This window comes from Anabas testudineus, chromosome 4, assembly GCF_900324465.2.
Source record: "Anabas testudineus chromosome 4, fAnaTes1.2, whole genome shotgun sequence".
NCBI classification, from domain to species: Eukaryota; Metazoa; Chordata; class Actinopteri; order Anabantiformes; family Anabantidae; genus Anabas; species Anabas testudineus.
Genome location: NC_046613.1, coordinates 5,559,916 through 5,584,351, shown reverse-complemented (window position 1 = coordinate 5,584,351; position 24,436 = coordinate 5,559,916). Strand labels below are relative to the sequence as shown.

General features: G+C 40.2%; 1 protein-coding gene across 1 annotated transcript in view; it reads left to right on the top strand.

Annotated features, from left to right (window-relative positions):
• The window catches only part of atp10a (ATPase phospholipid transporting 10A), a 30,265-nt gene extending 5,829 nt beyond the window's left edge, over positions 1-24,436 (top strand). Inside the window, exons 4-21 of the mRNA XM_026346039.1 lie at positions 1,025-1,131; positions 1,220-1,351; positions 1,516-1,646; positions 2,641-2,893; positions 3,057-3,274; positions 3,358-3,552; positions 6,022-6,580; positions 11,459-11,562; positions 11,992-12,118; positions 12,229-12,413; positions 13,519-13,879; positions 16,312-16,388; positions 17,575-17,700; positions 17,841-18,041; positions 18,588-18,668; positions 18,851-18,955; positions 20,608-20,795; positions 20,916-24,436. Of these exons, the coding sequence (XP_026201824.1) occupies positions 1,025-1,131; positions 1,220-1,351; positions 1,516-1,646; positions 2,641-2,893; positions 3,057-3,274; positions 3,358-3,552; positions 6,022-6,580; positions 11,459-11,562; positions 11,992-12,118; positions 12,229-12,413; positions 13,519-13,879; positions 16,312-16,388; positions 17,575-17,700; positions 17,841-18,041; positions 18,588-18,668; positions 18,851-18,955; positions 20,608-20,795; positions 20,916-21,567 (3,802 nt within the window). The 3' untranslated portion in view covers positions 21,568-24,436. The remainder of the gene's footprint in view (positions 1-1,024; positions 1,132-1,219; positions 1,352-1,515; positions 1,647-2,640; positions 2,894-3,056; positions 3,275-3,357; positions 3,553-6,021; positions 6,581-11,458; positions 11,563-11,991; positions 12,119-12,228; positions 12,414-13,518; positions 13,880-16,311; positions 16,389-17,574; positions 17,701-17,840; positions 18,042-18,587; positions 18,669-18,850; positions 18,956-20,607; positions 20,796-20,915) is intronic.

Here is a 24,436-nt window from a genome sequence, read left to right as displayed (position 1 = left end):
AAGTTCATGTGAGGCAGTCCTCTGAGCCTACAGCAAACTGGCTGGGCTGACCTGCACTCACATGATCATGACATTTATTCTTTGTTCAGAAGGAGACCAGATGCTGCAAGTGTTCAGTTGCCAGGCTACAGTGGAGCACAGGGCACAGCAGCAGAGTTGTGGAGGGGTGGTGGCACTTGTCTCTGCAGTGTTTTATTATATTATGGCCAATGGCATCAAGTCTAATCTCACTACCTTTCTAGGAGAGAAAACACTGTGCATCTCGGAATATTATCAATTTCTTTAACCGTGTGAGTTATGAAGTACTGCAGCTGCTCAGATCTCAGGGACACTGGTATTAATCTGTATTGCTGGTGACGTGTCAGCCTGCTGTCAAGGGGGTAAACAAGCTGATAGTTTTGTGACTTTTAAAGAAGCTACTGTCCAACTGAGAATATTTCAATTCTGCTCCCAGTTAGAGGTTATTTAACTTGTTATCCTTGATTTGGTAATTTGATTAAGGCTGATATTTAGAGCTCAGCTCTTTCCCACCTTAGGCCTTTATTTAACACATCTCCCTTTCATTTAAGATGTTTTTTCTAAAAGGGGTGTGAACTTTGTTGCTGTGCTGGTTGTGAGTTAAATTCCATGTTTGTGGGACATTGATGCTCTAGATGAGCCTGAAAAGCATTAAATGAGTCTGATGTAAGATCTGAGGGTCAGTCAGGCGGTATAATCGCCTGACTGACTTCAAGCCTGAGGGGTTTTCTGTTGAGTGATAGTGCGATCGGTGCTTGTGTATCAGAGGGAATTTGTGCTGAGATAAGGGCTCCTGCTGAGGGAAGACCGTGATGCTTTGGAGCGTGATGGAGGTTCTCCTCAGAGTAAACTGATTTAGTCCTGGGGGTTCTGGTGTAGAGAGATACTATATTTGACCCTGATCCTCAATATTTTTCACCTCAGTAAGAAGAAATAACCATGATCATTCTCACTTTGTTTGATGATGGCACTTCAGGTCCTTTTTATGCATGTTCTAATCTGACAGAATCCATCGAAGTGGCAGAAGAGATGCACTTTACAAAGAAAACCTGCTGCTGCGAGGCTGCACCATCCGCAACACAGAGGAGGCCGTGGGAGTCGTCATCTACGCAGGTTTTATAACGTAACTGTTGTTGTCAGCTGTCACACTCCATATTTGAGCTCTGACCAAGTGCTCCTAACACATCGCGTGTCTTAATAGGTCACGAGACCAAAGCCATGCTGAACAACAACGGTCCGCGCTACAAGCGCAGTAAACTGGAGAGACAGATGAATGTAGATGTGTTCTGGTGCGTCATCATCCTGCTGGTCATGTGCCTGTTTGCTGCTGTGGGTGCGTAGCCGTTTATGTAAAGAGCTGTTCTGGATGTGTTTGTGATCTAGTTGAATTCCCAACCATAATGTCTGTAGATGTATTGTGGAAAAAAAATCTTTTATTTACTATATATTCACATTGCTGTGTTTATGCTAGTTGACTTTGTGGTGTTACTGTTCCAGGTCATGGTCTGTGGATGTTTCAGTACGGAGATAAAAGGCCTGTGTTTGACGTGCTTAGTCCAGAGGGGACAGACTTATCGCCCATCATGTCAGCTATTTATCTCTTCCTCACTCTGATCATTGTCTTTCAGGTAGGAATCGGAGACAAGATACGTTTGAATTGTTTTCATGGCACTGTTCAAAAACGTTGTTCCTCTAGATCTTAATTGACACATTTAGTCTGGTAAAACTAGGAGAAAGTGATTCCTTAATCCTGTTTAATAATTTAATTTATATCTTGCATTCAACTGAAATGTCCTATAAGAGATTTTGCAGCTAGTTTAAAATGAATACAAAGTCAGTGAAGATAGCAGTTTGTTTACGCTGTACAAACAGTAAGGGTTTGAGTCTGGAGCCCCATCAGTATTGCCAGACATAGCTTTCATACACTTTCAAAGCACACAACCATGTTGGCGCAGAGGCACAGTCACAGTGCACAGGCTGAACTGCCCTCCCGAAAGTTATGACTCATCTCTCCACAACAGCTTTCCAAAAATGTTGCCTGGAAATGTCCCATTGAACATTATTGTTTTGTTTTTGTTTTGTTTTGTTTTGTTCCTTTTAGCAATTTTCTTTTCATTCAGTGACAATGTCAGTGTAACCCTACTTTTCTGAAAGAAAATACATTTAAATGATTACATAAAAGGAGGAAAACAAGGAATGAAATGAATCTTTGCTACATGGTTCCTGCCTGTTTCCTCATTTGTCCATAGTTGTTCTCTAGTTAGGTCCAAATTATATAATTTTCCAGAAATTCTATAGTTTCAGTGAATCAGGGACATTTTCAAGCAGACAGAAAAGTGTACTTGCTTATACTTGTTGACCTACTGATGTAGTATTGTGTGTGCATGTTCCCCTGCAGAATATCAGAATTTTGTTACATTTCTCCCTCTTCTGTATGTTTATTTCAACACACTCACAGGAATTTCATTATTTTGTTAAATACCTCATTGAAAAAGCCTTCCATTTCTCATACATTCAAATGAAACCCCTGTGTATATGCACAAGTACAATTCAAGATGTATTTACTGAGAATGTTAAAAAATTAACAAGCTCTTTCCTAACTAGCATTCTCTTCTCTCTCAGGTGCTGATACCCATCTCCCTTTTTGTGTCGATTGAGATTGTCAAGATCTGCCAAGTGTATTTCATCCATCAGGACATGGATCTGTACGACGAGGAGACAGACTCTCACCTGCAGTGCAGAGCTCTTAATATCACTGAGGATCTCGGCCAGATGCAATACATCTTCTCTGACAAGACGGGCACACTCACAGAGAACAAGATGGTGTTTCGTCGCTGCACTGTGGCAGGAGTGGAGTACTCCCATGATGCCAATGGTGAGACAATTTAGTAAATGCACACACCCTCCGTTACAGTTAGCAGTCACTGTCTAATGAAGTCTCACAAAATTGTGTGTCTGTGTGTGTGTGTGTGTGTGTGTGTGTGTGTGTGTGTGTGTGTGTGTGTGTGTGTGTGTGTGTGTGTGTGTGTGAAATCCAGCTAGGAGACTTGCTATGTACCAGGAGATAGATTCTGAGGAAGAAGAGTGTACGTCTCACGGTGGCACCCTACCCAGGCGGGACAGTGTGGCCAGCCACCAGAGCGCCCGTGTGGTGTTGCGCTCCCACAGCACCAAGTCCCACCGCAGGACAGGCAGCAGGGCAGAGGCCAAGCGAGCCAGCATTCTGTCCAAGCACACGGCCTTTAGCAGCCCAATGGTTAGTGTACCTCACTTTCCTGCTGTCCTTTTCCTCTGCACTGTCTGCTCTTCACTGATAATAAACTCTCTTCTGTCCTGCAGGAGAAAGATATTACCCCCGACCCCCAGCTCCTGGACAAAGTCAATGAATGCAGCAGTCAGATGGACTTCATGCGCTTCCACAACCAGCCCATGTCCCAGTTGCCCTCTGACCTCTCTGACATTATTGATTTCTTCATCGCTCTCACCATCTGCAACACTGTGGTGGTGTCCTCCCCCAACCAGCCCAGGCAGAAGGTAAAACTATCCAGTCAAACCATCAAGTTAATAGGATATTATCTTTTGATTTAGTAAGATAAGGTGCCAGATAGTTGTGCTTAATTACACTGATTTTAGTGTGTGTGTGTGTGTGTGTGTGTGTGTGTGTGTGTGTGTGTGTGTGTGTGTGTGTGTGTGTGTGTGTGTGTGTGTGAAGCAAAGTAAATGGCTGTGTCTAACTGGTAGGTAAAGCAGGCCTTGTATTTAATTACTATAATAGACTTGTCCCTTTGACAGCTGCAGACGTTGAACTTGTAATATTGTGCTGACAACATATAAATAACAGGGTGCTCTTTTGCCAGAGTCAATAGAATGCTGCCCAAAAGGTTTTCTCTGTTAGTTTATCCTTTATCAGACAATACATTCATGTAAAGTAAAAATTTACAACTAAATTGGAAAAAACGTGTAGAAGAAGCAGCATTTTATCATATTTTCTTGTTAATATGACCTATATAATGGCAGATTTGTAGCTAGTTTTATTTATTTATTTATTTTTAGTATATTTGGATCTAGTCAATAAGGACTGGACACAATGGGAAACTGTGTAAATCTGCACATCTTTAAAGTCTTGAAAGGCTTGGAATTAGGGCCTAAGAAGGTAAAAAAAGGGTCCATCAGTTTCCCACCAGATTTCACTGTCAAGTGAAGAGACAGCAGACTCCTGGGCTTAGACAAGTAGAAAGCTCCCCTACCCCTTTTCTGTAGGACTCCCGGATTGAAAGAGATGTAACGTGACTACACACAAGGTCAGGTTGTTTGTGGTTTTACATCCTTTTTTGCAGGATTTCTTACTCCTTCTGATGGCTTTGAATTCATTTGTGGTTGTTAATGTTTGTGTTGGAGGATCCTTTAGGGTCTTGTACAACTGATATCATTCCAAAGCTCTAACACGGTTGCATATTTTGTTTATCTTTTTTTGAACAACATGGGAGTCGTTTCCATCTTTTGACTAAAAGAATTTGAATTGTTGCATTATTTTGGGACTTTTCCTAGAACAACAGTTTCCAAACCACAAAAACCTTCTAAAATGTGTTTTTGCACGTAGCTTTCACTGTTTTACTGCCTGAGACTTTTGATGTCACACGGTTGTGTATCCGTGTTTTGTTTCGTTTTTGTGTGAGCCTGGGTGTGGTCGTCCTGTTCAGAGGTGATATCCCCTGCTCGCCACACACTGTGCACCAGCTCACTGTCCTGCCAGTCAGAGGCACAAATCTGTTTAGATTAAGCCTTGTGCAGTGACACATTGTTTATGTTCTCTGTGCTTCTGTTTGGAGGTTATCTGATAAGATTGAAGGAAATGTAAATCTTCACAGTAGAACTGGCTCTGCCTCTGGCTTCTGTTTTTATTTATTTATTTATTTATTTTGTGCTTTTTCATCCTTTGTGCCAGAGTAATTGTTCACATTTTATTAAGATGTCCTTGTGGTTAACCCAGCAGCTGGATGATTTATATCTTTATATGTGAGAAATGTGGCTCCTGCAGCCAGGAGACCTCTGAGTAAGTCACTCTCCTTGTACTGTACTGTGTTGAATCAAGGGGTTGGCTAAAGAAATATAGTAAGGGGATGCATCATGTCATCAGTGCTCCTGTACCACAAGCAAAATAATTTATCTTTCAAACCTTTTTAAGGCTTGATAAGTGTTTCCAACCACGTGCTGGTTATCTGCCGACTGATTTACAGTACATCTGCCACCTTTTTATGCAGTGCAAGTGATGACTGTACATGCATCACTCTGCCAAATTAAATATTTTTATGTATTTAGTTATTTAAAGCATCATCAAATAAATTATGTTTATTAATAACTGTTGCCTAATGTATTAAATGCCACATTTCCCATGGCTTCTTTTCAGTTTCTATGTCTTTACTTTTAAAGAGGAACGAGTTTACTTTTCTTAATCTGACTAACTTGAATGCTAGTTATTTTCAAAATAAATTGGGATACTAAAAAGCATTTTTTAACATTGGAATATTAAGGCCAGGACATGTGGGTTTTAGACAATTCAGATCTGTCATCATATTATCTGTGCATAATGTGCCCTTATTTCACAGCCAGTGGACCATCAAACATCGTCAATCATCGTCAAACTTGGTCACATGATTAATTTGGTTTAAAATTTTACAGGTAAAAAATTTTGATTCATCGAATGTAATTAATCTGGAATTAAAATAAGAATTAATGCATCATCATTAACACCCCTCTGATGCAGTGATTATCATTGAAGTTCTGGAGTCATAAGGAGTGTCTTGTTTTTCTGAGATCTCTAAACAGATGGGTGCATATATAGGTACACACTTGTGATGGACCGTAGATGTAATGATTAGACAGCATCGTTGACTCTGAAGTTCAGATTTGCTCTTGTTGGTGGCAAAGGTTAAAGTATATTACATCTTTTTCTTCCATCCGGTTTGTCAGTTTTTGTCTTTGTTTTGTTTTTTAATATTCCAGGTTCGGATGAGGTTTGAGCTGAAGTCTCCTGTCAAGACCATTGAGGACTTCATCAAGCGCTTTACCCCCAGTCGACTGACCTCAGGGTCCAACAACAGCAGCTCCTCCAGCCTTATTACAAACCGTTCGTCCAACAAGGGATGCTCCAGCATGCTGTCCTCCCCGTCTGCAGAGAGCACACTCACCAAACTGGAAGAGGAGCAGTCTCCAGGAGGCCTGGACCACGCCTTCAGCCCCGCCCCACCCTGTTATGATGGGAAGGCCTGGACTGTGGATGAAGGTGAGCTGCGCTATGAAGCTGAGTCGCCTGATGAAGCTGCGCTGGTCTATGCTGCCAGAGCCTACAAGTGCTCCCTGGTCGGACGCCTCCCTGACCAGGTGACTGTGGAGCTGCCACACCTGGGGAAGCTGAACTTTGAACTGCTGCACACACTGGGCTTCGACTCTACGAGGAAACGCATGTCCGTGGTGGTTAGACATCCTCTGACGGATCAAATCACAGTGTACACAAAAGGAGCAGACTCTGTCATCATGGACCTTATCAAACCCCCAGACACAGGTAGGCATTCACACATTTATAGGATATATGTTGTATATGTGCCATATACTATATCTTGATGCATGATGACTCTGCTGTTAACAATTATTAAGCTTTATGTGATCCTTTTCTACTAATGCAAAGATATAAATTAACCATATAGTTTTAACTAATAACTAGTAAAAACTAGATTTATTTTAGCACACTGCTGCAAAACTCAGTGTCCAACTTCAGACTCGTTTGTGTATTTTAACCTTTGTAACATCCAAACCTGGATTTCCATCCCTCTTTAGTTCTATTCTAATGGCAAAGATGTACTTGGTTGTTAGTGTATCAGAAGCATAAAAAGCTATGCCAAAGGTTTTTACTAATGCTTTGTGCATACTCACTACATGTCTGTCCAGGATTATTTAGCAAGGACTGTTGAGTTGAAGACTTGACATGATACACAGTCGTGCCAGAAGCCATTTTACATATTTTTTTGTTTGTTTGTTTCTGGATCTCTGCTATATCTACATATTGCTTGTTTTGTCAGGCCAACGGTTCAAATCCAAAGACATTTAATTGCTTAATGAAAAACTAAACTAAATACTTTTTAAATTACTAATTACTTTTCAAATTTATTGCAGATTTATTTTCTGTAGATCAACTCATTTGAGGTGCCATCTCAGCTTGAGCATGAAGATTTAAACTTTTCATGAGAAAGCCTGTGTTAGAAACTGGAACATAGAATTTAATGGTGCCTGTAGAGCTAATCTGTTTGCCTGTTTGGTTTTAGGCTGGTGTTAAAGTTCTAGTAAACTCGAGTGTGGACTAAGCAGACTGGTCTCAGTCTGGTTTCAGGTGTCGTTTTTCAGGTGGTGAGCTTTGTTTGTTTGCAAAGCAGATTAGCCATAAGGCTGTTTGAGTCTAGATATGTAAAATTGGTATGAATTCAAAGATAGATTGCTAATATATTCATCTGGTGTTTAAAATAATTAATCAGCAGATAAAAATAATACCAAACTGTACAAGTGATTTAGTTATGCAGGATCATTTTGTAACTCCTCTATAGTCTGCAAACAGTTGTTAGCACCAAAGCAGACTGTTGACATTTCATATATGTTTTCAGTGTTTTCTCAATGAAAACACTGGTGAAATTGAAATATTGTGACAACATAATTATTAGTCGGCTGATAAATCAGTCTTTGACTTTCTGAGTTAATTGGCATTGACCAATGTCTATGCTCATGCTGGCAATATCTGCAGCCTAGAAGTCCAGCATTTCATACACATATGTATGACTGAAATTTACAGCAATGTTTTTGTGTGCAGCAGTTTGAGAAACTCTCCAGGATGCACTTTTAGCACAAATGCAAACTCTCAGAAAAACAAACATCCCAACCTCTCCCAGAAGTTCAGAGAGTCTCCGGCATTTTAACAGCAGCTCCCTGATGCCCACAAATTAGATAATATCTAAAGTGGGTATTTCTTGCACAGGATTACACAGCCTAACAGCAGCACTGTTGGTGAGGCATTCAGTGACAGTAGAGAGTGTAGCTCATCTGTTTTTTCTAATATTGAAATAATTCAAATATTTTGTAGTTTTTTTTTTTAAGTCATAAAATGCTCTTTTAAATCAATTCTTTTTGTGTCTGATTTGTAAATATTAAATTCCTGTATTTGTTGAGGGGGATAAACATTATATATCCGCTGTATTAACTGTATAATCTGAATCAGTCATTGAAAAATCAGTTTGGGTTTACCACTAAACAAAACATAACTGTCTCATCATAATGTTGAAATAAAAAAATAGTTCCATTTCTACCCATTCATTACTTCTTATGATTTACAATCCAGTGAACCATATATGATCAAAGGAATAAACCAAAGTGCGAATGTGAATACTCACCTTGAAGATGTGAGCAGACAGAAGGAGTGTACCAATATGCTGTTGAGTAGCACAGTGGGAAGTGTATGCTCACACATTTTGGGAGACTGTAAATTAGGAAACCTTGTGAGTTCCCTTTGAGATATGTAGATTAAACTTTTCTTTACGCTTTGGAAATTGTTACAATCTGGATTTTAATTAAGGATTTAATATTAGCTCTGAAAGCCCCATAAACTGGACACAATTAACCCACAAACGTATAGTTTGAATGAACTTGTGCAGCAACTTGTCTTGACTTCCTTTCAGTAAATGCACTCCCCCCTCCCCTGTTAAGTGGGTAATTCGTTTATCTCAAATGCCTGGTGAGTGGCTCTCTCCTATTCATTAGAGACAGGCAGTTCATCAGAACAAAGCAGCTCTGCTTCATGAAAAAAATGGTTTCCAGCTAAATCATCCTTCTACGGTAAATGAAGACTTGCTAACTGCAGCACAGGGGAGGAAAGCACTCTCATCTTGTTTTGCTGCTAATGTGCATCTGTATTCTTCGGAGGAATTCTGAATTACAATATGATTTATTGTATTGATTTTCCATTGTGAGAGCCATGCTGGTCCCTTTGCATTTAGGGACAAGGCTGTTCTGATTGTTGATCATTTTTACTGCCCTCTCTCAGATGTCTGAGTTGGCACAGTGGGCCATTTACAGAACTTTTCACTTATTTAAAATTCACACAGCACTGCTGCTCACTAGGGGAGAAACACTCCATCAGGTCAGTCTTCACCCACATAAACACACACACCCCTCCTCCACCTTGTGTCTCGGTTCAGCAGCTTTAATGGCTGACAGGGTGTGCCTTCACACAGACAACACACTATTTGTTTTACCATTGGGTAAAACCAGCCAATTAGAACGCAGTAGGAACTGGGCCTCCTCATAACACAGACCTCCATAATGGCTCCATTCAGGCGATGAGGGAGTTGTTCAGTGTCACTGTAATAACATTGCACGTGGAGGTGCTGGAGGTAGACCTTACAGCCTTCTGGGTTTAGAAATTGGACTTCGTAGCTCATGACATAACTCCAGTCTAACTTCTCGTGTTTAAATCCAGTTCCACCTTAAAGAAATTTGGAAAGAAAAACTGTTGAGTAACATTTAGTTTGTTTGTTTTTGTGTTTTTGTTTTTTTGTGAGTGAACTGAGAAGTTTAGATTAAGATGAGAATCCAGATGTCTGGATTGGGATTTTGGGTGCCTGAGGTTTTGTATCTTTGTTATGTTAATTGTTGAACTTAACATAATATATTTATAAAAGCTGTGAATATTTTTATTTTTATATTAACAAGAGATCACATAACTACATCTCATGTTGACGTGTCATTAACATTAACTCAATTCAGCAGTTACAAGTCTACAAAACATTTGAACTATTTTCTTGTCATTGTGTAGGTTATAATGTTCACAACTTTACTGTCTTGAATCACTCTTAATTGCTCTCATACTGTTATTTTCATATGTGGTAGGTAACAGTTTTTAGCTTAAAAAAATCCCTAACAGCCAACTGTACAAGTCTTAGTGTGGTGAACATAGTGGAACATCTAGCCATATTTGTTGACACAGACTTTAACAAGGCTAAAGGCAGAGTGAATATTAGACTTAAATTAAAATTTATTTGTGGTTGCCTACCACAAGATCAACATTGATTTAACTATTTAAAATGGCTAAAATCTTATTTTCACTTTAGAACTGAATGCTTTTGATCTGTACACAGATCAAAAACATCAGCACGTGAATGTATTTACACATTTTAGTAGCAATATTCAATTCTCAATAGTCATAATAATACAAATATTATATACATTTTCTAATTTTCTTTTTAAAACTTTCATGGACTTCAGACAAGTTATTGTTGGCAAAACTCAGCCTAGAAGATAATTACTTAATTATTTTACATATTACAGTCCCTGTTTAAAATGTTGAACAGTAGCTCGTTAGTCTTTAACTAACATTAATTCATGATTACAGTTGGTGACAGGCCTAAATAAAATCTGCTGTTCTCAAAGTGTAGGCTTTCTGCAAGTTGATGGAAACTTGATCAGTAGAGTATCGGGAAACCATTCGCCTGTGTGTGCATCATGTCACCTGCCTCGATAAGAAAGCTGTTGAAAGCAAAATGTGGAGCCATATTTGAAAACTCCAAACTTCACAGAGTGTGTTTAACGTGCATGACACAATTCCTGTTTTAGATATATCTTCCCATTTTCCCATTGCTCCTAGCAGCTGTTTATCAGAAATGTCATCGCAGTGTATTTTTTGATCAAGATGAAGCTGCCAGATTACTGATTTAGTTGATTTTGTCTTATATCATGGTTAAGAAAATAAAAATCCCTGTTAGAGTTGAAATTCTTCGATTACTGACAGTGCTGTTAATTTGTTCCTCTCAGTAAAAATTATTTTGCGTGGTGCTGCATGTGTAGCACGGCCTGCCAAGCTGTTGTGTTATTAGTGAGATTACATGGCTGGCGATCACAGTGTTGGCTGGTGCATTTGTGTCAAGAGACTGATAAGGCCAATCTGTTTGTACACTGTCCCCCTGCCAGAAAGATGGACGGCATGCTGCACCAGAAAGACACTTAAATAAGACTGTATTACAAAATCTGATACCTCCATTAAAACATCTTAAACAATGTGATATTATGTCCAATTAAAATAATTTCTAGTAACTGAAACAGATAGATGGTTTGTACATGGATTTTTTTGTTTGTCTTAATCACATTTTGCTCAGTATAGTCCAGACCCAGCTTGATACGTAGTATGAAGATTTGGTGAAATATACTGAGGCACAGCGGACATGGTTAATTTAGGTGTGAAGACAGATGGCTTTAATGCGCCTCTTGGAATAAGTTGTTGGCAATCTAAAACCAAAATGCTAAACCACTTATGCAGATTCCCTAAAATCAAGAGTATTTAATCTTCACTCATCTGTTTATTTTAATTGTTTTTTGTTGTTTTGTTTTTTTTCTCTACATTTCGTAGGTAACTCCAAAGGGAAACATCAGAAAAAGATTGTCTACAGGACCCAAAACTACCTGAACCTGTATGCTGCAGATGGCCTCCGTACACTGTGTATTGCGAAAAAGGTAACATGGATTCCTAAACCACTGAAGAAGAAGTGAACAAAAGCCCTTTCTTAACTGTTTTAGAAGGAGGAGATGATGTGTCTCAGTGGCTGGTTGGCAGCTTGTATTTGTGGCCCAGCACAGATGATCAAATGGGCTGGCCCTTCCAAAGTGACATTCTTCGTGACTCAGCTGCAATCTGTGCCACTTTCTGAGGCTGTTAATTTATGCTTTCACAAACCGGGTTCATTATATCCCTGCCCGTGCAAAACCCATCGCCAAGGCAATGTGATAAAACACCTTCTCAAGGTCTCACATTCTCCCGTGGATCCTCTGGCATGTCGGCAAAGAAGGAAAAGCTGCTCCACTGTTAGATTTTGCCCCAAAACTTTAGCAGATGATGATGTGTATGTGCTTCTGTGTGTATAAAGCTGTGTGTTTGTGTGCCAGGTTCTGACCAAGGAGGAATATGCCTGCTGGCTGCAGCGTCACCTGCAGGCTGAGACATCGATCCAGGGAAGAGAGCAGCTGCTCTTTGAGTCGGCCTTGCGACTGGAGACAAACCTGCAGCTTCTAGGTAATTATGCTACATACAGTTTACATACTATACTTTCAGTTTAAACCATTGTACATTTAAATTGCTATAAAATTAGAGCGAGTTTGTCACATGTGCGTTTTCACCTGTAGGGGCGACAGGCATTGAGGACCGGCTGCAGGACGGCGTGCCTGAAACCATAGCTTCTCTGAGGAAGGCTGGCCTGCAGATATGGGTGTTGACAGGTGACAAACAGGAAACGGCTGTGAATATAGCATACGCCTGCAAGCTGCTGGACCCTGAGGAGGAAATCTTGACACTGAATGCTGATTCTCAGGTGAGCAGCAGCTGCCACGAGAGTTGATCTATTTGAAGCTTTCACAAAATGTAAACAATGACTACAATAATTACAAAAGAAAATTGTGTAATGTCGCTTAGCAACTAGAATATAATTATGTGGTTTGAAAAATATTTCCTCAAATTGTCAATGAATATATTCTTAAAGCAGTAGCTGAAAATCTTCTCTTGCCAAGAATAAGATGAAAAATTTCACTGTCAGATACATCTGAAAGCCCCCAGAATAGATCAGAACAAAACAATGAATCATTTTGAAGTGGCCTGTATGAGTGCTGATCTTAATCTAGCTGAACATCCATGGAAAGAGCTGAAACTCGCTGTTGGCAGGAGGCACCTATTAAACCTGAGAGAACTGGAGCACTTTCATCAAAAAGTGTCCAAAGTACCAGCTGAGAAGTGTGTAAAAGCTACAAAACGTTGATACCAATACTTTTATCCAAGTCTGTATGTGCCTGGCTATTTCTTAGCTGGAAGCAGGGACTTCCTGGAGTTTTCGCTGGTTGCCTGGCAACAGTATGGCATCAGGAATTCAGGAAGTATAACTATTAATTCCAAGAAATAGTCAAGCCCTTCATAACTCCATGTAAAACCTCAGCTGGTTTTCATTACATTCAGTTTTTACAGTTAAGCAAGTGAAACATAAAGAACTGATTGAATTAGTGAACTGACTGAATAATTTAGGTGTCAGATGATTAAGCATTTAATATAATAATAAGAAAAGTCTTAATATATTGAAGAAATTCATTACATCTGAGAAAACAGCTGCTATACCTGATATAGCTTCACATTAACTGTACAGACAGAAGAGCGGTGTCTATGTTGTCACCTAAAAGCCTGACAAGTGAATAAAACTATTTCCCAAAACTAAAACTTTAGCATAATTTATTTGCTTCATTTTATTTTTTCCCCCATTTAAAAAAAAAAATATATATATCACCTGTTTTTTTAAACTATGAGGTCCATTTGTTATTTGAAGACAGTATTTATTTCTGTGCTGTTGAAGAATCTGGTTGCCAGATGTGAAGCAGGTCACACAGTTTGATATAAAACAACTGAAGCCCACTCTGTGCCTGTCTCTGAACCAGGAGGCATGTGCGTTGTTGCTGGAGGAGAGTTTACACTACATCCAGGCCAAATTCCTCTGCAGCTCTACAGACCAAGCCACCAAGGCATTCCACACCAACTTTGCACTCTTTGAGATCTATCCCTCTTCAACCCCGTCCTCCTCCTCATTCTCCCACACCGCTCCCTTCATGGTGCACCGCCTGGGCCTGGTAATTGACGGACGGACCTTGGCCTATGCCCTAGATAAGAGTTTGGAGGATAGGTTTCTGGCTGTTGCACGGAGCTGCCGTTCAGTGCTTTGCTGCCGTTCCACGCCGCTGCAGAAGAGCATGGTGGTCAAACTGGTGCGGAACAAGCTGAAGGTCATGACTCTGGCCATAGGTAAGCACAAGGTCATCAATATATGTACTATTATATACATACATGTGTACAGTATAATACCCTATGGGCCAGATACTGCTTTGACTGACAGTGTAAGACAGACTAAGAAGTCTGAGATTGTTTCCCCTCTGTAAGAGCAGTAACATGGTCTAGCATATGTTTGGACTACATGCGCATGTAGGAGACAGGGTTTGGAGCTTTTGAGTTACACCATGGAAAATCTAGGATCCATCTGTTGCTTCGTTCGTGACCTTACAGGGGTACAATACCAAAAAGCTGGAACACCAGTTTAAAGTAAATACTAAATTGGTTTTTCAAAGTTCAGACTGAACCAACTCTCCTGTCACTGACTTTAGAGATAAATACCAAAACTTAACAAAGTACATATTGTATCCAGTGTGTAGAAACTGAAGTTCACATGAGGTTCAGACCAAATTACCTTGATATCTTCAGTGCCTTGCCAATAGAGTCTGAAAGAACACAAAACAATGGATGCACTTTCTTCTTTCCAATACCAAAAATCTGAACAGCTAATAATTTAGTGTCACACCCTAAAATATTTCAGCAAACTAAATATATTATTCATAAATGTATCATTTGTTGATCCCCAATAGTATTTTACTGTCAAATAACCCTGTAACAGTTATTATAGTCAACAAATTCTTCAAGCATCATGAACATATTATTTTTTTCCTGTTCAATAATTCATGACATTTCCTCCTACACTATGTCCCTGTTTATCATGACTATCCATTTGGCAGACTCTCTGAAACACAGAGTGAAGCTCCTCCATGTTCCTCTTGCCGTGATGTCAATATGAGTTGACTTGAAATTCACATCGGAGAGGAGCACACACTTATCATACACACCTTCTGCACCTTGCTGTGACCACTGAGTTTAAAGAATGCACCTTAGTAATTATACACTCTGGCTTAATGAAGCTGTAGAGTAATAGAGGTGACACGAGGATGTCAGTGTGACCTATGACTGTCTTTTCCCTGTTTACTATTTGTTTGTTCCTCCTGTACTCGGGAGAATCCTATTTTTGCCAGACAAGCGCTTTTCTGTCATTGCTATATTATGTGAGGGGAAACACTGCAGCTCCACACACTCTTTGATTTTATAACTCAGTGGGGACAACAGAGGATTGTGATGTTTTAATATCTACCAGACGCAGTCTGCTGTTACACCACTGCAAAGATTGGACTCTCACCCACTTTTATGTATTTTATTTCTATTTCACTTCATAAATAATTTGAATGTGTGGTTACACATTCTTTCTATTGCAGTATTCATTATTTTACACTAAATAAAAAAAGGTGCGTACATGTGAATAAAATATTAGGGATGAAACCAAAATCCATGGTTTGGTTAAGACTAAGTTTTGAGCCATGGTTCAGGGCTTTTTAGTTTTTTTTGGGGTGGGGGATTTTGAAATACAGACGACCTGCATTTTCATGTCTGTGAGCGCAGACATGACAGTATAGACTTGATGAGTCTAAAGATCTTCTTTTGAAAAGAAAGATCAGATTTCTGTGTATTGAATTTGCAGTTGTCGGGTATTCACTATTAATATGCAGAGAAGACATTACTGCGAGAGACGGATGTCTGCAGTAGGGTCACAGTGGGTTTGACAGTCGAGGGGAACCTTTCCTGACCATAGATTTCCTGGACAGCATGGATGTTTTGTCGCGGTTCGCGTCTCAGCTACTCAACTACAATATAGACAAGCTTGCATGTTGCTTTAAAAAGTTAGTTACTCAGAATATCTAATCTATTGTGGGTCTGTTCAGATGCCAGTTAATACACTGCTGCAGCAGTGTTTGCATAGATTTTGTCAAAGGAGCAGCATTTGGCAGCCATCGCAAACTAGTCACCTTTGTTTGAGTGCTAATCCCCACCTACCTCTCATATTCAGCCTGCGCTGCCACTTCATTGCTGTTTACTATTATGAACATACAACACTCTCTGCCCACCAACACTTCATCTCCCACTCCACCACCTGTGGTGACAAAAATATATAGATCTGCATGCCTCAAAGTGGAGCAAAAACAAAAACAGAATTTGTCAGCCACCGCGGCCAGTAGGCCTGGCTCTTCCTTAGCCAGAGGGATAATGGAGCTTGTGAAGGGCACCTGGTAAACAATACAGTGTAATAAACACACACACACGTAGCCATAGTAATATAACAGCTGAAGAAACGTGAAGCTGTGTGAAGCCTTGACATTTCTCCCACATACAGTAAAAAAACAACACAGCTCAGGGAGGTTGTCACCACGCTCAGTAGCATTCTTTCTGCTTTCAGGCTATTGGTAAACTGGTCCCCCACTGATCTAAACTGATTACAGTTTATTAAGTATTAATTTATCTCATGGCTATGTACACAGTTTCTTGTTCTGAGGAAATTTGTTTTTCTCCACATTAATTTTCAGGTGACGGGGCCAATGATGTCAGCATGATCCAGGTAGCAGATGTGGGCGTGGGGATCTCAGGACAGGAAGGCATGCAGGTAAGGAGAAATGTGCCAGGAATAAAGGCAGTCAGACAGAGAGACAGGGGGCAGGATGAGTAATGTAAGGGCACTGTAAATAAAATTTATGAACTCGAGGATGAGAGAGGTTGAGCAGAGAGTTGGAGGAGCCATGGGAGAGAAGATAAGGGAATAAGGGATGGCATTCTTTAGCATAGTTTTAGTATGTGATATCATTACTCTTAAGTGTGTGTTTTAGCCCACATCCATACACATAGTCTTAATAGGATTGCCTGTGTGCCGCTGAGTCAAGCTGCTTGTCCTATGTCCTGCAGAGAAGCAGCACCTTGGTGCTTTAGTTTGGACTGTATCCACATCCGCTTCTCTCCATTCTCTAAGGTCACAGCTAATGCCACAGCCAAGGTAGCTTCATTAGGTATGGCAGCAGGAAAGAAAACATCTCGGTTGACCACTTATTTTACTCCAGCACACTTTTCTGGGAAAGTGATCTTGCATAGCAATGATGGAAAATCCCAATTAACTTCCAGGGGAGGCTTCACAGGCATGCGGCTGTGTAGCACATCTGTTAAAGTCCCAGTACCCTGTCCTTACCTGGACCACTAGATTAATCATTGTTAATCAGACTTTTTCTTAATGGGACAGCAGCCACTCCTCGGGATTCCACAGTGAGCTGAGGTGCACATTTCTGCATGGAGGCCAGTGCACGCTGCAGTTATGATGAACACACATTTCTTCTGTTAGGAGCGCACTCCCCATGCAGGGGTTACGAGCTCGTTATTAGAGCGCAGCGGAAACTAAATTTGCTGCACAACGAGGCATCTGCTGTTATTTTTCTTGTCGACAGGTAATGTTGACAGTTGAGAAGTGCCATAAAGGGTTAGCTGTGCTATTTAAGATGCAAGTTATAAACATGACATGACTACAGGGAGGTTTTAGTTTGAAATGTTGATAGATAACAACGAATCCCAAAAGGTGGACTACTTGTTTAAGGGTTATTGCTTTGGAAAAATGACATCTGCTAAAGATTCATTAAGCAGAGGTAGAGTAGAGGGAAGTGGCAGCCATTTCAAACTACTGTTCCCTAATAACTGCATAAGTCACATATGTGTGTGTTGATAGTGTGAGAGTAGAGAGAACGTGCAGAGCGATGGAGACTCAATGTTCTGTTTATTTCTTTTTCTTTTTTTCTTTTATTTTATTATAGGCAGTAATGGCGAGCGACTTTGCTCTCCCACGCTTCCGGTACCTCCAGAAGCTCCTGCTGGTCCACGGACACTGGTGCTACTCCCGACTGGCCAACATGATTCTCTACTTCTTCTACAAAAATGCTGTGAGCATGTTTTACATCTTTTTCTTTCACATATATTTCTGATCTCACTGCAGATTTAAATGTGAAAGTGAACCACTAAATATTAAGTTCTTGGCTCTGCTTCTTTGTGAATCTGTCTCTGTCGTGCTTTGTTCCCACAGATGTTTGTTGCGCTCATATTCTGGTATCAGTTCTACTGTGGGTTCTCAGGTTCAGCCATGATTGACCAGTGGTATCTTATCTTCTTCAACCTGATGTTCTCCGCTTTCCCACAACTCATCACTGGCACTCTAGACAAAGACGTGTCAGCAGAGACACTCCAACATCTACCTCAGCTCTATGTGAACGGCCAGAACTCTGAGGTCTGCGTCTGCTGTACTTCCTGCGTGTTTGTCTCTTGTGCCTGTTTTAGCATTAGTGTTTTTTTTTTATTACCGGTGTGTGCAGTTAAACCCACACACTCAGCAGAATACAAACCTGATGTCTCTTCTTTGTGGAAAACTAAACTGGCATTACTTCACCATGTATAAAAATGGTTAATGTTTGTGCTATAACAAGATATTACAATACAGACAGTTTGATTATTCACTTTTCACGTTTTTCTGGCTAAATGCCAAAAGGTTTGTTGGTTCCAGCGATTCAAACAAAATAATTTACTGCTTTTCTTTGTCATAAAGAAAGTGAAATATCTTTAGGTTTTAAACTTTTTGACAAAAGAAATTGTGTATTTTGTGTAAGAAGGTGTATTTATACACTTCCTAAATTACTGAATTTTTCTCAGTTGTACTGGGGATGGTTCAGATGTCATCATGTTATATTTCTATGACAAACAACAGATACTAATGAAGCACACTGCTTAGTGACATTGACAGTGAGGTTTGTGACCCCAGTGAATCTTTATCTTTCAGGAATATAAGCCATACATGTTCTGGATGAACATGATCGATGCCTTCTACCAAAGTCTGATCTGCTTCTTCATTCCTTACTTTGTGAGTCAGTTTTTCTTTTTTTTTTTTGTCGTTGTTATTTCCATCAGCTCATCCTCCTCGGTTTGTTGCTCTAACTTACTCATTATTTCCCTTCTTTCTGCCCACCACCTCCCTCTCTCTCTCTCTCTCTCTCTCTCTCGCTCTCTCTCTCTCTCTCTCTCTCTCTCTCTCCTTCTCCCAAGGCCTACGCTGACTCTGACGTGGATCTGTTTACATGGGGAACACCCATCACCACCCTCGCTTTATTCACCATTCTGCTCCACCTAGGCATTGAGACCAAAACTTGGGTAAGAACCACGATTTATGATTGATTCAGGGTAACATTTGTCCACTTCACATAGCCCATTAGAGAAATTACCTCTGTCTCAGCATTTTTGAAGTCAAATCATGCTGCTGGCGCTAAGAGAGCTGGTGTGAAGGCTGACAGGGACATGGATATTTGACTTGTGTTGATTCAGTTGAACCACAAAGCACTGCAGCATCAGGGCCAATATATCTGCTTCACAGTGTGTCTGCCTTCACCCAGGCCCTCTGCAAACGGTCTACACCACTTCACACTACCACAGAGCTCAACAACACCTGTTTATTTTTTCCCCTTCCTGCTTGCTTTTATTCTTGTGCTTTGTTGTCATAAACAGCCCGGCAGTCTTGGTCACAAGCCATTTTAAATTTATGACCTGGCATTATATCACAGGTTTTTTTTTTCCTTTTCATTCTGCTCAGGGTGTAAATTTAGCCTGGCAAGATTTTCACATGAAAAATGTCCTTTTCACTAACTGCGTTCCTGGACATGATGGCCCTTCGAGCAGAGAAAGATTCATAGTGAACAGCATTGACTGACGGAAAACATTTCCAAATGCTTAGACGGCAGGTGCTCCATTCTGGGGCTGCTCAGGAACATAATGTATGCATGATTGGTAAAGAGCTGTGAAAGTCAATTAAAGGTATTTGAGGTGACAGCAGGCAGCACGCTTTCTCTTCCCCCATACAGTAGCTGTAAGGCCATAATTAATTATGTGCTGGCATGTCAAGAGGGACAATACTCGAGCAACTGTACAGTATTCACTGTGGCAGATGCCAGCTAATCAACTAAAGTATGAAACAAGTGCATTTTTCCCTAAGTGACAAAACTACTTTGTTGCACAAGTAGTGAATCTTTGTCTTTTAATTTCCCACTTCCAGGTGGATCATACATCTTAGAGAGAGAGAGAGAGAAACAAACTGCACTACTCTGTATTTTGATAGTATTATGCAAATTACCGTGTGTATTGTGAAAGGCCTCGCATTTAATGATGAACCCAGACATAATTATCACCAGGCTCTGCTTTTTGCCTTAGCTCTGTTAAACAGTTTTAGCATCTTTCAGCTGATTGCTTTGGTTTTCTAGTCCACAACTTGTTTGTAAGCTGTTGGGTGCTATTATAGGAATGGTCCCAACGGCAGCAGCCAGCTGCATTGAGTGAAACTAAAACCTATGGTAATTCCTTCTTAGCTAGTAAATATATATAACTAGAGATATTCTAATTGGTGGAGATCAACAATAAAGGTAAAAGGAGGGTGAAAATCAGTTAGTGACTGCTGCTAATTACTAAAATGTTGGCCATAACAAATGTATAAAGAAATGATATACTGATCCCTTTAGCACTTTCAGTAAACGGTTTGTTGATGTACATTATAATTTTCTGTTTAAACAATTTTGTTTTGAAACACTAGAGGCAAACTTCACTAAGTTAATTTCATAATCATGACTACATCACTTCAAATATACTAGTCCATGTTTAATATATAGGGAGTTTCAATAGGGGTGATGAAATGTGATTCTCACTAATTATTATTACTCTCTACAAGATACAGTGAAATAATCACTGTCAGTTGTTTTTCATATATAATACAATTTATTGACAAAAATGACTAAAGCAGTTACCTCTCTCCCCTATAGACCTGGATGAACTGGCTCTCTATCACTTTCAGTATAGCCTTGTTCTTCACTGTGGCTTTGTGCTACAATGCCTCCTGTCCCACCTGCTACTCCCCCTCTAACCCCTACTGGACCATGCAGAGGCTGCTGCAGGACCCCCTCTTTTACCTGCTCTGTGTCATCACTCCTTTCGCAGCACTGCTGCCCAGGTACACTGGGGTTGATTTGTATTTGACTGAAACATTTATATCAGTTCATATTTTCCTCAAGAGCCTCACATGTGGAGTAGTGCTGATGTATCCTAATGTCTAGTCGTCTTTTCTTTTCAGATATTTCTACAGGGCGTGTCAAGGCACACTGTTTCCCAGCCCTGTACGAGTTGGAAGGCAGTTTGATAAACTCCCCGCTGAAACCCGCAGGAACATCCTCAGCCTGAGCAGGGTCAAGGTGGGGTCGCCACTCAGCCCCAAGCCTCCCTTCCTGTCCCTCACCAAGCCCTCCTCTAATGATTGCAATAAGAAAGACCAGAGGAGCTTTGTGAGCTCCAAGACATCACTGGTCAAACAGGGGCCCGTCTTACAAACAGAACAAGGAAAGGGCCCTAGAAGCCCACTGGGGCCCCCGGACAGTGAAAAGGAGCTCTTGGAGCGCTACACATTAGTTCCAACAGAAACAGACACTCTTCCTTACACCAAAGATTCTACTCAGCTCTCAGGGGAGCAGCCGCCTCCTTCCACCAAAAACTCTGAGTTTCTCGATAAGACTTTAGAGCCACAAAATCTGAGTCTGTCCAGCTGGATCACCTCCACCCCACTGCTCACGCAGACAGACGGTGTCCAGCTGACTCTGCCCCCCGACAGCGACTCTCAGTGTGTCAAATACACGAGGAACTCAGAGGAGAGACTCTCGTGTGACCACACCGTTCACCCAGCACACAGGACAGAGCAATTGGCAGAACAGTCGCTGCACACCATCTTGTGATGCCTTAGAGTCTTAAATATGTTATTCAAACTCCAATTTGCACGATAGGTTTTTTTGTTTGTTTGTTTTATCTAATTGTATTTTTCCAGGAGATTCTTGTATGAGAGATAGAGATAGGTACTTTATATTTTGGGTGTTTCAAGTTCAAGCTATTTTTGGTCTTTGGGAGATGGAAGAACTGGAATGTCTCTCAGTTGTTTGTTTGTTTTATCCTAATTTTTATTCCACACAGATACATCTCCATACTTGACCAGGTTTTAACCTAAGGAGGAGCCGAGGAGAGACATTCCACTGCTGGGTTATTTGGGAGTTTGTTTTCTTTCTGATATGGTACCCTGGTCATTCTTTCAGCTTGGCTCGTAAATGCATAAAGATCTGAATCAGATGCCACTGAGGCCTTAGTCGTTACAGCATCGTGACTAAGTTTGTGTGAGGATCTCTAAGCAGATTATCCCAGACTTTTAGCACATTTACAGACAGCAAATCAGCAAATAGTGGCATTTGTTCAATGTTGATTTCAGCATCGCTGCTGGATTTACAAACTTTTTTTTTTATTGAAAGAAAGCTGAAAGAGTGTGTAAGTAACAGATACTGTATGTTGTAGAGTACATTCCACTGATTAGAGCCATGGACCTAAAATATACATTGGTCAGCTAAACATAAACACCTCTTGGTGGTTTTAATGTTGTGGCTGATCCGTGTGATAAGACACCACCAAGAAATGTAAATGGCACGGTCTTTAAACAATTAGAACTTACCAGAAATGATGCTGTGTGTGTGTGTGTGTGTGTGTGTGTGTGTGTGTGTGTGTGTGTGTGTGTGTGTGTGTGTGTGTGTCTGTGTCTGTGTCTGTGTCTGTGTCTGTGTCTGTGTCTGTGTCTGTGTGTCCAGTGACTAATTGAACTGGTGTAAAACGTACCACCCACTTTCACATTAAAATGATAGTTCTGGTATTTTTGGAAAGAGGCTTATTGTGCTCTATTATCTGTATAGTAAATATGAAACAATAGCAAGCAGCAAGTTGGCTTAGCACAAAGAAAACAAGAAGAAACTAGTCTGTCTTTCAGACCTACCAGCTGCTCTAAAATATATTTATTAACAATGATAGCTCATTTCTTTGATTTGTCTGTAAGATGTCCAGGCAACCAGTGTAAAGTCTAGGAAGTCATCGCACCTGTCAACAAATAACATCAACAGTTCAGCTGGCTGCTTGGCTCTGTCCAAATGTAAGAAGAAAATGCACCTTGTAGCCCCTGTAAAGACCATTTATTAATATGTTACATCCTATTAGTTTACTCTCACCTTGTTGTTTTACTCTCAAGATTTTTGCACACTTAGAATAAGTCAGATAAATGAATTATTATCAAACTTTATTAATGAGAGGTGAGCTGTAAAGATTTTTTTTTTTTTACATTTGGACAGAGACAGCTTAGCTGTTTCCTCGTTTCCAGTCTTTATGCTAAGCTAAGCTAATTATCTCCAGCTGTTTTCTCTGTTCAAAACAGCCATATTCAGCTTTTCATTTAACTCTCCGCAAGAAAGCAAAGGAGTGTGGAGTTTTTCCCCAAATTGCTGAATTATTTCTTGCACTTGTTGAGGACAGGTTGCCATCTTTCAGTTACATTTCATAAACAGGTTTACTTAAAGGTCCTTTTTTAACAGGTTGTTTCTTGTGCTGAGTTTATATCAACCCAGTCTGTTCCTCTTCTTTTCTGCTGGTGTTCAACTGTAAATAAAAAAGCTTGATGTAAAGATGCAGGTTAAAGATTTAAATGTGCACTTTCATGTCATTATTTCAGAATTTCAATAGCGTATCGTTGGTGCTGTTGACATGTACAGTGCTGAGCCACAGCATGAAAAGAATGGGTTGTTTTATTACTTACATACTCTTTCAAACATAATACCGTATGATAAAAATGGTAAAAGATGCTACAGTTTACTGTAGAAAGCCGCAGCACCTTTAATATCCTATGATTGTTGTATCTCGTGTCAGTGTAGAGCATTTTTGTACCGAGTGTCATTGACCAAAGATCATTTATATTTCTGTACTTTCTAAGCAATAGTATGTGCCTTAACACTGGATAAGAAATTGCAAACCCCGAGTTTGCTCATAATGCTGAGTCTGTATTTGTTTAAAGATGACGGTGCATCTTTGTACAATGAGGAGCATTTTGTGTAGATGATACATGCTACGTGGTCTCTTTCCTCCCATCTGTTTTTTGCACTTGGTGCTATCTTCTGGCATGTTGTTCAGATTCTGACTCCGCAGTCTGTCCACTTTGTTTTATAGTTTCTGTCTGTTCTGTGCTTTTGCCGTCGCACTTTCTGTGCCAGAATGAAGCTCGAGCGTATTCACTGCTGCATTCCAACATACCCGCTTTCATGAGTTCCTCACAGGAACATTCGCTCCGTACGGAGCCTTGAACATATCTGTTATCTGTCAGTTTTTCGTTTTTGTGTTTTTGGCCACAAGCTAAGCCAACATTTAACATTTGGGACATTTTCTGCTGTTAATCCTCGAGTTCGTTATTCAAGCTAATAATAATCTAAATATCTAATGGACCGTGGCTCATAGTTCCGGTTCTGTTCAGCCTCTATAATTAAATGATTTGTAGCTGGAAACACTGAAGAGCTTTAGCCCACAACAGCAGCAACATACACTTCATCACCTCATGCACATTACCAACTTGGAATAAACTATATTTTCAGATTTGTTCAGATTCCTTATAGGTCTTTGCCCTTTGAGTAAATGGAACTTGTATCGGGTTGTTTGTGAACAAAATAAAAGTTATAAAGCGTTTATCATTTGCTACCTAATTCCCTGTTCAGGAAAATGTATTCTTTGCTTAATAAAATGTTTGAGTCCTCA